Genomic DNA, 18,009 nt, shown 5'->3' on the forward strand with positions numbered 1-18,009 from the left:
CAAAGTACAGTTGCTAGCCATATTGTTTAGCACACTAGTCTTAAAGCCTCTTATGAAAGAATACTGCAGTTTATGTTCAAGCTATGAGATATATGATTGAGCAAACTCTTGGACAAACCTTATGACAGGGCAGACAGAAAAAAGAGAATATGTCTTATGAAATGATGTTGCTGTTCCTTTCATGATAGCATTTGAAAAGTTCTACCTGATTGATAACTCTGCTATGGCTTAAAATGCTATTAACAGTGCTTTAGGGAGCACTGAGCTTCCACTTTTCCAAAACCCTATCTGCTTAATTTTCTGAAAGCAAAAGTGACATACATGCTGCATTTATTTTTCCAATCAAATTGCATAGTTGAGGCAAATTCATTTGTGCTTTGTAGCAGAACTCAAGGGAGGCGCTCCTATCTAAACACTTTGATTGGCAAATGCAAAGTCATGGTCAAGCTCACCTTTGATTGGTGTGTAGGCTAATGAGATGCACGACCATTGCCCCACCCGAAGACCTCAGCCTTCTACACCACTGGAGCTTGTGCATTAAATAAACACAGCAAAACATGGTAACAAACCTATCTAGACTCTTCCTTGGAGAGAAGAGGGGAAAGGCTCTCAGTCTTGTTGAGGTATCCAGCCCTCAATCAATAGTGGCTGTGTATACTGAGTTTTGTTGGTTTGAGGATTATGTCTGTAGAGGTTAAAAAAGAGAAATAAAAGAAGGCACAGATGTTTCTCAAGTCGCCATGTTCAACTCAACCAACAAAACAAGTCTTCTGATTTCAAGCTTCAGGAAAGATGCTACATGTCAGCAGGGCTCTCTTCCAGTCCTAGGTCTGCAGTGGAACTTATTGCTTCTGGGAAGGGACCCGGATAGGTCTGTGCTGTGTATGAAATTCCTTTCTGCAGACCAGTTTCTTCGTGGACGTCTCCCTGGGTGCTGAATGCTGGGCATGATCTAGTCCGGGCATATTTCTCAGCATTGTCAGGCTGGCCCACCAGCTCGCTCACGGTGTTCAGAGGGAATTCTCGGCACCTCTGCCTCTGCAGTTCATCTTCCTTGTATTTTATAGAGTACCAGGCCAGGAAAATAAAAATAAAGCCAACAAACTTGAGGCCAGCCGCCAAACCAAAGTAGACAAAACGAAATGATGTCACATTGTACTCCCAACAAGAGCCCTGCACGCCGCATTCTTGTTGCCACAGCATACAGGTAGTGTCAATAACCGCCCCAAAGTAAATCGGAGTAGGAATGTATGCTACATGGAGAGAAGGAAAAATAGAACAGTTTAGCACATCTTGGAAGAGAAATAAGATACTTTTTGTCTCACTTTGGTTTTATGTTTTTGTTGGGTTGGTTTCATACCCTTACTTAGACTTGAACCCACTTAAGAATAGTGCTCTACCACTTAGCCCCAAACCTCCACTTCCAGCTATTTGGTGATTCATTTGAGATAAAAGTCTCATAGAGTCAGGGACTGGTGGCTCACGCCTGTGATCTTAGCTACTCAGGTAGCTGAGATCTGAGGATGAAGGTTCAAAGCCAGGCCCAGCAGGAAAGTCCGTGAGGCTCAATTCCACTTAACCACTAGAATAATGGAAGTGATAGAGCACTAGCCTTAAGAAAAAAGAGCTCAGGGATAGTATTCAGGCCCTGAGTTCAAGCCCTGTGATTGATCACAAAAAAAAAAAAAAAGTCTCATAAGACTTGCCTGGATTCAAACTGAGATCCTCAGATCTCTACCTCCTGAGTAGCTAAGATTATAGGCATGAGCCACTGGGGGAGAAATCAGACTTGTAAATACTAAAGTATGTGTCCAAAAACCAGTTGCTAGGAGTGATTTTCTTGTGTTGACAGTTTTTTCAAAGATATCATCATAATTTGTTCCTTATAAAAAGTATTCCCTAAATAGTAAATATTTTCCACTCAGAATGTGTTACTGATGTTTTTTGGAACATAAAACAACTATTGCTTTATGCATATGTCAAATCATCACATTGTCCTGGTTACAAGTTTGTCAATTATATCTCTATAAAGCTGGAGGAAGTATCTACTGCCAAAAAAAATGCAATTAGAGAATCCTTTTAAAATTAGATTTTTTTAAATTAAAAACTTAAGAAGCTACACTAGAGCTCTTTTTCTCTCACTAACAATCAACACATTTAATTCTTGTGGTTAAGTCCTAGTGTTTGAATGAAGGAAGAGGAGGAGGAAGCATTGTCACTCATAAGTCAGACACCACATCAAATGATAACCTCACAAAGGCACTTGGTAGATGGAAATAATCATGACATAAAATACACCTTTGAAGCTTATGAGACATCTGGATGAGCAGAAGCTTTGTAGTTTGAACTATGATGTAGACATTTAATTCCACCCCCACCCCTGCCCCCGCCCCAAAGTCACCTAGTAGAATTCCTTCATCCTTTGCCAAAATGTGCCTCACCCCTAGCTCATTCACCTGAAAAATAACCATCTCTCCTTTAAGTTTCTGGCTTCAGTGGAAAACACTCTACTCCTTTACTAACTACCTCACAGTATTTACTTAAACCATTAACCATTTGTCAGCCTATAAAGTCCTTCATGGCAGAAGTCATGTGACTTCTGCTTAAGCTGTGACTTAAGTGGTAGAGCAATGGCCTTGAGTAAAATCCACTCAGAGAAAGTGCCCTGGTCCTGAGTTCAAGCCCCAGGACCAGCAAACAAACACAGGCACACATGCACACACACACACACACACACACACACACACACACACACACACACACACACATGCACGCACGCACGCACACATACACTTTTTGGGACAGCCAGGGATCCTCAGTAAAAGTACATAAGAAAGAAGAGTGCTAGGAATGGGGTAGAAAGGGAAGAGAATAATAATAATAATAGAAGAAGAAGAAAGAGGGAAGAAGAAAGGATAGAGAAGGCTGTGAGTAATACACTTTTGTGTGCCAGAACTGGGGCTTGAACTCAAGTCCTGGAAGCTGACCCTTAGCTTCTTTGCTCATGGCTGGCACTCTTTCAATTGAGCCACAGCTCTACTTCTGGCTTTTTGGTGGCTAATTGGAGATAAGAATATCATGATCTTTCTTTCCTAGGCTGGCTTCAAACTGCGATCTTCAGATCTTTACCTTCTGAGTAGCTAGGATTATAGGCATAGCCACCAGCACCAAGTAAGTACATGTTTAAATAATATATATTAGGCTGAAATGAGGTCTATCACTACAATTAAATCTTACTGCTACTAAAGTACAATATACTTATTTGCTTTGAAATTTTGGGAAAATGGAAATTAGTTTGTGAGCCTGAATATACTTTTTTCGCAGAAATTAAGGTAAAATTGAACTGGAAAATAAATGCCTCCTATATCCTCTCTCTACTTGTGTGTAGTGCTACAGCTCACACCTGTAACACTAGCTACTTGTTTTTTGTTTTTTTGTTTTTTTTTTTTTTTTTTGATCAACATGGGTTTTTTTTTTTTTTCTTTTTCTTCCTTCCTTCTCTTTTTTTTTTTTTTATTGTAAAGCTACTATACAGAGGGTTACAGTTACATGAGTGAGGTTATGAGTACACTTCCTCTTGAACATTGTTACCCCCTCCATTGTTTTCCCCCTACCATCCCCTCCCTCCCTCCCTTCCCCGAGGTTCTTTTTTTTTTTTTTTTTTTGATTGTGATTAAATGATTACATAATTTCAAAGTCACAAGTTCATTCTAACTTAACACTAGCTACTTGTAAGGTTGAAATCTGAAGGATTATGCTTTGAAGCCAGCCAGGGCAGGAAAGTGTCTGAGATGTTTATCTCCAACTAAGCACCAAAAAGTCAGAAGTGGAGCTGTGGCACAGAGCACACAAGTTTTAAGTAAAAAAGCCAAGCAAGAGTGCAAAGTTCCAAGTTCAAATGCCAGTGCCACCACATACACACACAAAAAGAATAATGAAAACATTTTCTGGTTTTCAAAAAGACCATAACTCTGTGTGTGTATGTGTATGGGTGTGTTTGTGTGTGTGTGTGTGAATTTTCTTTAAGTAGCATGTTTTTAAAAGCCATACTTACAAGAGCTTATTGGAAAAAATATCATTCTTGGACTGATCTATCTACCCTACTATATGACAAACTGATACTTTCCGAGAGAATTAACTGTACAACAATAGGATAAAGTCATTTTAAAAAGACTTCACACGTCAAAACTGAATTCTAATTAAAAAACTAACTTGCTATTTTGTCCTGTGGACAATAGTACTGATTACTGAGGGGGAAAAACACCAGCTGAAGAAAATGTCATACTGCTACTTAAGAGAGGAAAAATAAACCTGATGACCAGGAAGTCAATTAACAATACAGCACAAATGATCAAGCAACAGGTGACATGGAAGTCTGTTCTGTGCTCATTGTCCCACATCTTCCTGGGATGACATGGCACATGTGAAATGATTCTTCAAGCATTCTATTCACATGGCACCAATGAGCTTTCTTGGTGATGAGGAAAGCCTGTAGAGTGGTCTTACATGTGGCTTTGAGGATCTTTTTGTTTTCTTCTTAGAATTCTTTTGTTCCTCAGAAAACTCAATAGGTATATGCTTTCCACAGTCCAATAAAATTACTATAAAGAAGTAAGAAATTGAACATTTCACAAGTAAAATGTGTACCAATATCTCATGCTTTCATGTTAGAAAACTCTAAAGGGACCAAAAAAAAAACAGAGTAATAAACCAATTACAAAGCCTGGCGCCAATGGCTCATGCCTGTAATCCTAACTACTCAAAAGGATGAGATCTGAAGATCGCGGCTCAAAGCAAACCTTGGCAGGAAAGTCCGGGAGATTCCTCTCCAATTACCACCAGAAGTGGTACAGTGGCTCAAACGGATAGAGCACTATCCTTGAACAAAAAAGCTTAGAGACAAGTGCTCAGGCCCTCACTTCAAGCCCCACAACCACCACCACCAACAACAACAAATTACAAATCTGTTGACTTAATATTTATTCCTGTATAAACTTATCTGGAGAATTTTGCCCAAGTTTATGTTCATAGTAAAAAAAAACAACTACCCTAAAGTTGGCTTTGTTTGATCACTGTGAACTTGTGATCTCTCCGTTGAAATCTGAAAATTAGGAAGCATGCCTTTACCACAAACCTGTAAAATCCTAGCCACAAATGCTAACAAATGATTTAACTCGCCACTTGTAAAGGGCAATGAAGATCTCCCCACTGCAAAGAGGAACTCAAAGACACTCTTGGAAATTCTGGGACATACCAAGTGTTCGTAACAAAACAAACTGCATTCCCAGTGCAAAAGGTCTCTCTTCATCTTCCACGGACCTACAGTGAAGAGCAGAAGAAAAGCATTTAAATAGGGACCCTTGGAAAATGGCCACCAATCAAGCCTGATTTGTGCAAAGCCAAGAATGAATAGAATGCTGTGTCAAAATATTTAATTATTTAGAATTTATTAACAAGAATGAGGCCAAATTTTTGGTAGTAGATCATGGACCAGAAATCTTCCCAGTGAAGACACAAATCAAAACTCTTCTTTCTATGTGTGTGCTGGTATATGGCAAAGGCTCTTGGCTAAAGAGATAAGCACAGCTCTAATGAGATTCAAAATCAGTTCTATTTTTAAAAATCATAAAGCATTATCCTAATACTGTGTTTTCTGGGCTTGTTGACTTTTTCCAGAATGATGGATATATCTAATCACTTCCATAATTCCTCCAAGGTAGGACAAAAAAAGAAAAAAGAAAAAAAATACTCGATCTACTCAATCTAAAAATATATAAAAGAATCAGAATTTGAGAAAGAATGAGCTCCTCCAACCACACTTTGTGTGTGTGTGTGTGTGTGTGTGTGTGTGTGTGTGTGTGTGTGTGTTCTTAAAATTTATGCTACAAGCTGGGCACTCATATCTGTAATCCTAGCTACTCAAGAGACAAAGACATGAGGATTACAGTTTGAATCAAAGCCATCCTGGGCAGAAAGTACATGATTCTTATCTCCAATTAACCGCCAAAAAAGCCAGAATTGGCTTTCACAGAGAAGATCTACCTCAGCATCTAACAGAAAAAAAGCCAGAATATCCCTGGTACAGTCCAGTTACCCTCACTAAACTTGGCGATCTCAGTAGGTGCCCCTGTGGGGTTCTGCAAAGCCACAAGGAAGAACACAGACTTCCTCCTTCATGTTCTTATTGTCCTGCATGCCTGGCTTCTTCACAGCTAACATGCGTATGATCTACTAACGCTGCAGCTTTTATTGCAAATACCAGTGCAAGGATTTCAATGTGCCATCAACATTTTTTTTAAATTTTTATTTATTTTTTATTGTGAAAATACTGTACAGAGGAGTTACAATTACATGGGCAAGATAATGAGTACATTTCTTATCAAGCATTGTAGCCTCCTCCTTTGTTTCCCCTTCCCATCCCTTCCCATCCTTAACCTGCCCCCCCACCCAATCCTCCCCGCTGCGCCAACCCCCCCCCCCCCACCCCGCCACCAAAGTTGTAAAGTTTGGCCCTGTGGCTGAAGTGGTAGAACAGTAGCCTTAAGCTGAAGAGCTGAGGGACAGTGCCCAGGCCCAGAGTTCAGGCCCCAGGACCAACAAAAAAAAAAGAGTGAATTGCCATCAACATTTTTAACAGAACAAAAATAGTTTCCACATCCTTTTATAAAAAAAGGGACAAAACCCCTAACAGGAAACCTAACATGGCAAAGTAAGTACAGTCTGACCAACTGAAAAAATCACATTTCCTTGATTCAACTCCAGAACTTTATACCACAGTGAAATGAATGGGTTCAGCATTTTTGAAACACAGGCCTAGCATAAATGATCACCGGTGCTGGAGTCAGGGTATTCATCATCTACAAGGCAGGAGATAATAGCTTTTGTGGTGTGCATGATTTAGACACTTTACCAAAATACTTCCTGCCTTTTCAGAGGCCCAGCCTCCTAGAGCTAAGCCAAGGTTGGCTTTCAGCTCCTGAAAACGAACCTTGTAGTGCAGAGACTTCAGAGGTGCCCAACAGAAACCTAGCTAAACTAAAACTCAATTTAAGAACGGACAGTCCTGGAACATGAAGTGTTACAAAGATCCTTTTCCTTGCTGACACGGAAAGTCACTTCTCAAGTGACATCTGATGACTCTACACAATCAAATCTTGCTGTCCCTGCTTTGTCTCTCTCCCCTGCTCCTGTGACAAGCATTCTGGCAAGACTTGTTGCGTGGCTCACCCCAGCTGCCACTGTGAATGCTGCTCTCACCTGAGAGTCACTATGATGGCCGATGGCTGGGCGCATGCTGTGATAAAGGTGACGATGAAAAGAAAAACCAAGAATGGGATGAGGGTGTTGCAGGTGCGCTTGCACTTCCCTGACACGGCATAGCCGTTCTCGTTGAGATACGTTTTGACGATGACCACGTGCAGCTGACTGTGCTGGCCCACTGTGGGAGGGGTGATCACCTGCCGACTCTGGACGCAGGTGCATTCTGTGTAATTCCGAATCTGAGGGAGCAAAATCAAGATAGGTTGTTTGTCAGTCAGAAGCAAGCTGTGGCATAGGGAGCGTAAGACAAATGAAAGGAAGTGGAGCTGTGGGGGAGTGGGGGAGCTCCAGCCTTGAATGAAAAAGTCAAGAGAGAGTTGAGGCCGTGAGTTAAACTCCAAAACTGGAGTATTTTTTTTAAAATAAACAGGTGCTGGTGACTCATGCCTATAATCCTAGCTACTTGTGAGGGCTGAGATCTGAGGGTTGTAGTTCAAAGCCAGCCAGAGCAGGAAAGTCCATGAACACTGAAAAGCCACAAGTGGACTTGTAGAGCAAGGGTAGAGTTGCCATCCTTGAGTGAAAAGGCTAAGAGTCAATGCCAAGGCAGTGAGTTCAAGCCCCAGTACCAGCACACCCTAAATAAATAACTAAATAAGCAAAATCTGACACAAAAATGGCTTCTTTGTTGACCATAACAAAGAGTTAAAATGCATGGCTAAAAATACCAAAATCTTCTGGTTACAAAGGTTTGAACTTCTTGTAAGAAACTTTCAACACTTAATTTTCAGACATGTGCTCATTTGGTCCCTCTAATTAATTAGAGAAGCCCCTTAAAACCAAGAGCACAGCTAGCACAACTCTGAACATATACACAGTAGGCCTTAACGTGGGTCCTATTAAATAGATTCATAAGCAAGCATGATGGCTTTAGTATCAACAACAATGAATTTCTCATTGGCTGCTCCAATGTAAACTACTTAGCTTGTGACCATGACCTCCTGTGAATGAATAACCCACTGGATGATGTCACTTCAATCTGATGATTGTGCTCCCTGCCCAGGGCTGCTCTGGACTCAGAACCCAGCTGTCAGGATATAATGCTGAGCAACAAAGAAAAACAAAATCACTTGTCTATTTTCCCTCCAACAAATACCTTCTGAGCCTCTACTGCTACACCAAGTTCCATTCAATGGGACCGAAGGCAGAGAAGAGCAAAAGAAACCAAATCTCTGGGAAATACCAACGTTTCCACTGGAAGCAAATAAAAAAGTGAAAATGAAACTTTATTAGGGATTACTGATGGAACAAAATAAACCAGCAAATGTTAAATCAACCCACTCGTTTTCTGCTGAATGGGAATCAGCTGAATTCATTCTCTTACTTCCAGCAGCAGTAAAAATTGTGGATGTAAAACTGGGTGTTGTTGATCAGCATTCTGCTGGTCTTTTAAAAAGAAAGAGCAACTTTGTCCCAAAGGATCTTCTCACTTCCAAGAAAGAATCTGGCCTCTTTCAACATTGTCACATACTGGAGCTCACCAATTATTTAATAAGGTATCAGCAACAGGAATTCTTCATTTATCACTCTAACTTAAAACCCAGACATCAAGACTGGCAACACTCAATATATTCCCTATCATCTGTCTAGAAAAAAAGAAACCCAATGCATTTTAAGCTTACTTAAAATGCAACAGCACATAATGTTTTTTATGAGAAGAGTCAAACCAAGCTCAATAAAGAATGGAGTAAAAGATGAAAATTTGCTCCCACAGTATTATAGTCTATTTATAATTCACAGGAATGGGAATTTTCAAAATAGCCTATTCTTCAACTGACAGAAATATCCTTACACTGAAAGTGGGGGAAAAAAGGTTTGAACTGAAACAATCATCTTTGAAAAATGCCTTTGCTCATCTTCCCAGACTCTGATCAGAAGAAGTGCTATCCTAGTCTTTCCATCAATACCAACTGTAGTCACCTTGACCTTCAAGTATATTCCAAGGGCCCTGTCAAAGCAACAGCTGGGAAGCCTGGAGCTCAGCCTTATCAACTTTCACTGAGCTGGCATGAAATGTAAATAAGAGACAGGCAAAATCTCTATACACTCAAAAATGCTCTAGTCAACCTAGGTAAAAGAAAAAAAAAGGTAACACTGTATAGTTTTCTTTCTGCTAAGTATTTGTCAGAGGTTGGAGTCTGTTGAAAAGAGAGACAGAGGTCATTATGTGAATAATAAACTCTGTCACTGGTTGTTGGATTAACAGCAGAAGAGGAATTTATGAAATATACTCACCCCAGTGCTAAGATTACCGCTGTTAACACAACCAGCCAGACAAGGGTTAAAGTATGTAATGCCATCGGATCCACAGACTGGCTCATACTCATGTATTTTACAACCACAATTAACATTGCAGCTTCCTGTCAGATTCCTATGGGGCATGGTCAGAGAAGGTCTAGAAGAGCAAAGAAGTAAATTGTGAGCATTGAAGTGAAACTAAGAAGAGTTTTTTATATTTAGTGATTTATGTTTCAGATGGGATATTCCCATCGATTGGTACTATGGTATACAAGGTACCCATTCTCAATAATTGTCTTTATGACTTCACAGCAAAACAAAAAATAGTGTTTCAGTTTTTCTAGTACAACAGATTCTTCACATTTTATCCAATTATCTGTCCTGCTCCAATTTTACCCTTTACCTTGATTCTCAGGACTTGACCTCATGTCTGGGCTTAGTGATTTGAGCCCTCATTTAAGTCCATCCTCACTGCAAGCACAGGACTCTATATCCTAACAAGAGAACTTTTTGGGCTCAGCAACTTCAATTTTATATAGCCCCTCACTTTTGTCTACTCATATAACTGTAAGACTTAGCTCCATATACTAGCAAATTTGAGCCTCAACTTTGGTTTGGTTTTATTTTATTTGAGGGTGCTAAGAACTGAACAAGTATCTTTTGCATACTATTAGCAACCTATAGTCCAAATCCTAGCTTATTTTTTTTAGTGGTTCGTGTGTTTGTGTAGGGTGGGGATGGGGTGTGTGTATATTTGCTGTTTCTGGGGCTTAAACTCAGATGCAGAATGCTGTCCCTTAGCTTTTTTTGCTCAAGGTTGGCACTCTACCACTTGAGTCGTAACTCCACTTCTGGCTTTTTGGTGGTTAATTGGGAATAAGAGTCTCACATACTTTTCTGCTCAGACTGGCTTCATACCACAATTTTCAGAACTCAGCCTCCTGTAGTAAGCCTCCTATAGTCACAGCACATGACTATAATCCAAGTTGCATCAAGGGGCAGTGGTAGGAACATGAGAGTCCATGTCCAGCCAGGACAAAAGGGTGAGACCCTATCTGAAAAATTATCTAAAGAAGAAAGGACTGGGGATGTGGCTCAAGTGGTTTACTGCTTGCCTACCAAGTGTAATGCTGTACGTTCAGGCACAAAAAAGGAGCAATGTTTTGTTAAGTGCCAAGACTTATCTTTAATGACTATGTCAGTACCAGTTATACAGCAATAAAGCCCACACCAACCATATCTGTTCATCTATAAACATAACTGGGGCTTTTCTCCTGTGGCCTCTTTGCACATTCATAATTGAGTCCTCACATTTGAAACAAATGCAACGTAGTATTAAAGTACTATCAAGAAAACCTTCTAGACTGAGATATGGCAAAACACATTTGTAACCCAAGCCTTCCGGAGTCAGAGACAAGAAGATTGCAATGTCAGAAGACAGTTGGGTTTGTAGTGGGCAGGCGTGGGATACTGCCTACTTTCCACAATTAAGATTTATGTGGCCTCAGTCTAAACAATTTTATCCTGCAAATTGGTTTTCTGTCTATATTACTTTAATTATCCAATATTCTCTGCATTTATTAGAATTTTGCTGTCTATACATAAGCAAATAAGATAGCTAATTAAATTGTTAATAATGGAAAAAATAAAAAAGTAAATAAAAAGATTTATTTGAAAACAGGGGTTATACCATGGGGGAGGAACATACAAAGCCACAAAAAAAAATCACATGGTACCTTATATTATGTTAGAAACAATAGCAAGGAAGAAAAAACCACTTGTGTCCCTATTTTGGGGTTCATTTCACTTAACTTCATCTTATCTGGTCATAAGTATATAGCTTTTGACATTTTCTACTTGTCCCAGATATATACTAGTTATTGCAAATAAGGGAAACCATGGGATTCTATGTTTCTTTGGGCCTACCTTACTTCACTTCATATAATTTTTTTCCGAGTCTTTGCATTTCCTAACAAATGGAGTGATGTCATTCTTTCTGAGGGAGGCATAGAATTCCATTTTGTGTGTGTGTGTGTGTGTGTGTGTGTGTGTGTGTGTGTGTGTGTGTGTGTATGTGTGTATACACCACATTTTCTTGATCCATTCATCTACTGAGGGGCATCTGAGTTGGTTCCATATCTTAGCTATGGTAAATAATGCTGCAATAAACACAGTTGTGCTGATAGCTTTAGTATGGTCTTGTTTGTGATCATTTGGGTAAATGCCCAAAAGTGGAATTGCTGGGTCACAGGAGAGCTCTATGTGGAGTCTTTTGAGGAATTTCCATACTGCTTTCCAAAGTTTGAACAAGTTTACACTCCCACCAACAATGCAGTAGGGTTCCCTTTTGGCCACATCCCCTCCAGTATCTGTTGTTATTAGAGTTCTTGATTATAGCCATTCTAACTGGGGTGAGGTGGAATCTCAATGTTGTTTTGATTTGTATTTCTTTTATGGCTAGAGAGGTTGAGCATTTCTTGTCTATTTCATGTGTCTATTGGCCATTCTTATTTCCTCTTCAGGGAAGGGAAGGAAAAAACAAAATGTTTAAATACAGATACAGGTTGACACATTGTAACAATGAGATGTACAACACACTATGTTGAAAAATGAACTTTACAATTTAGGGAGGGGGAGGGGAGGGGAGGTTGGGGAGTGTAGTAGTGTAGTTGTGGAGGTGGGAGGGAAGGGATGGTAGGGGAAAAACAAAGGAGGAGGCAACAATGCTTGATAAGAAATATACTCATTACCTTGCTCATGTAACTGTGACCCCTCTGTACAGTATTTTCACAACAAAAAAACATTAAAAGGAAAGATTTATGTGGCCTAAGCTTGATGCCAGTGGCTCACATTTATAATCCTAACTACTTAGGAGGCTAAGATCTAAGGAACATGATTCAAAACTAGCCCCAGTAGAAAAGTATGTGAGATTCTTATCTCCAATTAACCACCAAAAAAAGACAAAAGTGGAGTGGTAGAGCACTAGCCTTGAGTGAAAACAGAAGGTCAGGAACAGTGCCCAGGCCTTGAGTCCAAGCCCCAGAACTGGCACACACACAGACATAGACACACACACACACACACACACACATTTATATATAAATATATATATATTTATATATATATATATATACACACACACATATATATGGAGAGAGGGGAAAGAGAAAGAGAGAGACAGACAGACAGATAGACAGACTTGTATGGCCCCAAATATCAACCATGCTGAGGAAGAGTCCTCAGATCAACTACCACATTCTCCAAATTATGAAATGATGAACTGGACAGCCAAGGAGGGGAAGTGATTTACCATGAAGCTTATTGGTGCTACACTAACTGCTGCCATAGGAGATGTTCAGTGTGTGTCACTGTTCTCCACCAGCACTTCAAGAACTCAAAGAACAATGGAAAAGAACTAGGCTAGGCTCTAATTTCAGGCCTCACATGGAGGATGCACGTCCTGGAGTCACATCCTTCATCTAGGGTTGTTGTGTTTGTTCAGCTTGCATGAGCCAAGAGAGGATAGCCAGCGAAGGGCAAATGATAAAACACAATCAACACCATCAGTCGACTAGAAGAACACAGTCATCACTGTATACAATTGTCATTTAAAACTTACTTCAGTGTCAACGCTAACAAACTCAAACAAGTTTTTTTTTTGCCCTTCTGCATTATTTTCACAAGCGTATTTAAACAATACTTTATTTTATTTATTATTATTTATTTAATTAACCAGAAAAGACTGACATTATCACCAACTTTACATATGAGAAAACCAAAATAGAACAATATTAGATAATTTTTCTGGCTAGATAACACAGCTAGAAAACCATAATGTCTATTTTCCAACTTGAAAAAGAAAAAAAAAACAACATAATGTCAATAGTCAATACTTATCTTTGAAAATCATACTGGTTTAGACAAAAAGAGTTTGAAGGGAGAAGAGAGAGAACTTCAGAGGATTCATTCTTCCTAAATCCATTTTCTCACTAACATGGAACTGGTTGTCCACTAAGCAAAACAAAACTAAGGGGAGATAAAGTGGACTCAGGGAAAAGGATTGGGGAAATTAAAAAAAAAAAAAAAAAAACCATGACCATGGGCTTGGGGAAGAGAGCTGACTGGGCGTAATAAATGAATTGTTCAGCAAAGATGAGGGCCCACTAAGACTGGAACTCATAAATTTGTAATGGAGCCAATCAGCACAATTACATAATTTTTTCCAGTTGTGCTACTAGAATCTAGAAGTGCTTGATTGAGAAGTGGCAGGACAGAAAAATGTTAAGTAAGGGTTCTAGAAGTCTTGAGAGGACTTGAAGTTTCAAAGCAGATAAGAGTGCAAATGGTGAGTAGAAAGGCTTGGGTTTATGGGAAAAGGCTCACTGGGGCCGCTGCAGTAGACAAGGCACTCACCTAGAGGAATCTCCATACTCTCTGAACTTCAACTGAAGTGAAAGAGCAAAGGTGAGAGATGGAGGGGAAGATCATGGACCACCTTAGGGGAAAATGAGACTCACGGGCCCTTCTGTCTTCATCTGTGCACCCCAGATCTCAATTGGAACCCATGAGACACATACAAAGTTAAGGTTCTGTTCTAGATGTTCACAAATACCTCTTTCTTGAATTTAGGATGAGATAAGACTGAGATATACTAAACTGAGTATTGCCAACCTGCAAAGCCCAGAATTAAACAAATAGCAAAAATGACTCTGACAAACCAAATGGTAAAATGTAAGGAAGGCATAGAAACCAAGCAAAAACCATATTTTGACTACATGAAGAGAGAGGTTTGAGAATATATTACTCTCTAAACAACATCAGGAAACAACCAGAAGGAAGTCAATGAAGAAAAAAAAACAAAATAAAATCCAGCCTAGGTTACATAGCTAGTTCAAGGCCAGCCTACGTTACATACTGAGATTCTGTATTAAAATGTGTGTGTATGTGTGTATAAAATTTATCATACATTGTTACTAAAAATAAATGTATATGATTTATAAAATAAAAATGTGTGTAAATAGACAACAAGGGTCAAGAAGAGATCTCACAGCAAAAGATAAGAATATATAAAATGTGAAGAATATAGACTAGGTAGAGAGGGGAGTCTCACAGAAACTTGCACTACTAAATACTGAATAACTAACCTGTGTGGCCTGCCCATCTCAGTTTTGTCATCTGTAAAAGCAGGAGAGCAAAAGCACCTACCTAACAGTGTGAATTCATGTAAGGCACTAAGATGACTGTTGGCATGCAGTAGGGCAGCGTAAGGGCAAACTATGCTTCATATTCTCACTGTTGGTCCAGAAATATCTCTAAATTATATTGCTCAATAATAATGAAGCTCAGCAAAATAAATGTATGATTCTGTGTTGGATATAAAAGGAAGAAAATTCTCAATATGTATTGATAGTTTCTTCTAGAAAGAAACCTTGAAAGGATATGCAGTAAATATATAAACCAGGAGAGGGCAGCTGGCACCTATAAGCCCTAGTAACTCAGAAGGCTGAGATCTAAGGATCACAGCTTGAAGCCATCCCAACTAGGAAAGTCTGTGAGACTTTTATCTCCAACTAACTACCAAAAAGCCAAAGTGGAACTGAGGCTCAAGAGATAGAGGGCTGGCCTTTAGCTAATCAAGCTAAGGGACAGAACTCAGGCTCTAAGTTGAGGCCTTAGTACATACACACAAAGAAAAAGTGATTATCTGGTTCATTTTTTGGCTGGAACAATCAGAAGTAGGTGAATGTAGAATTGGGTAAAAGCATAATTTTTCTTTTTCCTTCCTTCCTTTCTTCCTTCCTTCCTTCCTTCCTTCCTTCCTTCCTTCCTTCCTTCCTTTCTTTCTTTCCTTCTTTCTTTCTTTCTTTCTTTTTTTTCTTTCTTTCTTTCTTTCTTTCTTTCTTTCTTGTTGGTTGTGGAGCCTGAACTCTGGGCCTGGGTGCTGCCCCTGAGCTCTTCAGTTCAAGGTTAGCACTCTACCACTTGAGCCATAGCACCACTTCCAGCTTTTTTTGCTTATGCAGTGCTGAGGAATCAAACCCAGGGCCTCATGCATGCAAGGCATGCACTCTACCGCTGAGCATTGAATTTGAGGTTTCACAAGCTGTGCGAACATATTATCATTCAAAATGTTATGTTACAAATAATATTTCTCATTATTTCAATAAATACTTCCTCCTCATCTGTAATCAAAAGCTATAGAAGTCACCATGAAGACTGAAATAGATATAGACCAAGGCAAGACCATAACCTCTGCCCTCCAGAAACATGTACTCTGCTTTCAAAGACATAGAGTAGAGCAGGACATCTGAGAGGGAGCATCAGAACCCACCCAGTTATGGACCTAACACAGGGCTCTGCACTTCAATCACATAACACAGGACAGCTCTGCAAGAAGTACTTACCCTGTTGTGTAAGGGATGTTTATGCCCCCTAGATTAATACTTTCACATCCAACAATAAACAGAGTTGAAAAACACAGTAAAGACACACCACTGCAGATCATTGCTAGTTTGGCAGATTCTCTTGCACCAAGTTTCAATTTCTTTATAATGTAGCCTCCCAGGACAATACCGACTCCAGCGCTAGGGACAATAATAACACCTGGAGACAAGAGAAGGAAAGGATTTGTTTAGTTATTTCTATTGTTTTAATTAGTTGTTTCTGCTGGCTTAGTACTAAAGAACAAAAAAATCACTGTCAATAAATCTTGAGTGTTTATGATCTATTATAATATTATTTTCAATGCATATGATCAACTAAGGGTTCATATCTATATCTTATAAAAATGTTTACAAGGCAATAAAGACAAATAACCCATTAGAAAAATAAGCAAAATTTGAATTGGTTCCTCACCTATAAACATAGAAAAGACATCCTCTTTATTACTAAGAGGGAAATACGAGCCCAGTGAAATACTATACACACCAATCACACTAGTAAACATTTTAAGGCCTGATAAATCTACATGTTGGCAAAGAGTTGGAAACTCCCAACATTAGTGTGATGTGACTATTGAAATCTACTTTGAAAAATAGATGGGCATTATCTGGTACACTTGAAGATACATACAGGAATATATAACAGACATTTCCACTCCTGGATCTATGCCACAAACATCATAAGATATTTGAAGCATCATAACAACATAACAACACAAACTGGAAATAAACTGAATGTTTATTAACAGTATATGTATATATATATATATATATATACATATATATATAATATATATCACAGAACACTATTGTATAGAATATAAAGGAAGAAATTCAAGCATATACAGCTATGTGGAGGAATCTAACAAAGACAATTTTCATGCAAGAAAAACACAACAGCCTGGCACCAGTGGCTCATGTTTATAATCCTAGCTACTCATGAGACTAAAATCTGAGGATCACAGTTTGAAGCCAGTCCAGCTCTAAAGGGGGGCTGTGGCTCAAGTGATAGAGTGTTAGTCTTCAGCAAAAGAGCGTCTAGGGCATCTAGGCCCAAGTTCAAACCCCAGGATTGGCACAAAGGAAAGGAAAGAAAAGAAAAGAAAGAAGAAGAGAGGAGAGGAGAGAAAAGAGAAAAGAAAAACAACAGAATACACACAACATGATTACACTTGCATTAAGTTCAAGAACCAATACAAATAAGCCATAATGTGTAGGGATGCATATGATTGTAGAGCTGTAAAGAAAAAAAATAGTTATCAAAAAACCCAGGGTGTTTTATCAGGAAAGAGGGGGCTCCTCTGGTACTGAGTATACTCCATTCCATTATCTGGATAATAGTTATCACTATGACCGGAATGTCGGTGTCCCCTCCATACCCCTAAACTCATATCTTAAAATCCTAAGCCCTAGGCATTTTCCAAAGAAAGAAATATATTTATTACCTGACTTATGACATGGTAACCCTTCTGTACAACATCTTAATTAATAGTAACAATAAAGTTACTTTTTAAAAAGTCCTAACCCCCAGATGAGATAGCATTAGGAAGTGAAACTTTGGGGCAATTACTTCATGAGGATGGAGGCCGCACACATGGCATTAGTGCCCTAATAAAAGGCGTGTCTGAGAGCTCTCTCGCCTTTGCACTCTGTGAGAACACAGTGACAAGGTGCCATCTGTGCAGAACGAGCCCTCGCCAGATACTAATCACCAGTGCCTTGGTCTGAACTCCCAGGCATACAGCTGTGAGAAATAAATTTCTCCGGCTTATAAGCCACACCATCTCTGGTAATCTTGCCATAGCAATCCAAATAAACTAAGTGTCTACTTTATATTTATTCCCTATCTCTAAATATTTGTTAACGTACTTCTGGATATGTTATAATTCACAGGAGAAAAAGAAAGAAATAACCATGATGTTAGCTCTAAGAATCAGTTTAGGAGATAACTATCACACAGTAAAATACTTATACAAAGTGCAAAGAGAATACAAGAAAAATGGCACTTGAG

General features: G+C 39.2%; 1 protein-coding gene across 3 annotated transcripts in view; it reads right to left on the reverse strand.

Annotated features, from left to right (window-relative positions):
• Nucleotides 1–272: 272 nt before the first annotated feature.
• The window catches only part of Slco5a1 (solute carrier organic anion transporter family member 5A1), a 119,482-nt gene continuing 101,745 nt past the window's right edge, over nucleotides 273–18,009 (reverse strand). For 2 of the 3 annotated variants that reach the window (XM_042666262.1, XM_042666254.1), the window contains 5 exons: nucleotides 15,963–16,161; nucleotides 9,556–9,715; nucleotides 7,258–7,499; nucleotides 5,255–5,319; nucleotides 273–1,253 (listed from right to left, as the gene is read on the reverse strand). In XM_042666262.1, the coding sequence (XP_042522196.1) occupies nucleotides 796–1,253; nucleotides 5,255–5,319; nucleotides 7,258–7,499; nucleotides 9,556–9,715; nucleotides 15,963–16,161 (1,124 nt within the window). In that variant the 3' untranslated portion in view covers nucleotides 273–795. The remainder of the gene's footprint in view (nucleotides 1,254–5,254; nucleotides 5,320–7,257; nucleotides 7,500–9,555; nucleotides 9,716–15,962; nucleotides 16,162–18,009) is intronic. The other variant, XM_042666272.1, reaches the window with a different exon arrangement.

This window comes from Dipodomys spectabilis, unplaced genomic scaffold (assembly GCF_019054845.1).
Source record: "Dipodomys spectabilis isolate Male_0828 unplaced genomic scaffold, ASM1905484v1 ptg000015l, whole genome shotgun sequence".
In the NCBI taxonomy this organism is placed as follows: Eukaryota; Metazoa; Chordata; class Mammalia; order Rodentia; family Heteromyidae; genus Dipodomys; species Dipodomys spectabilis.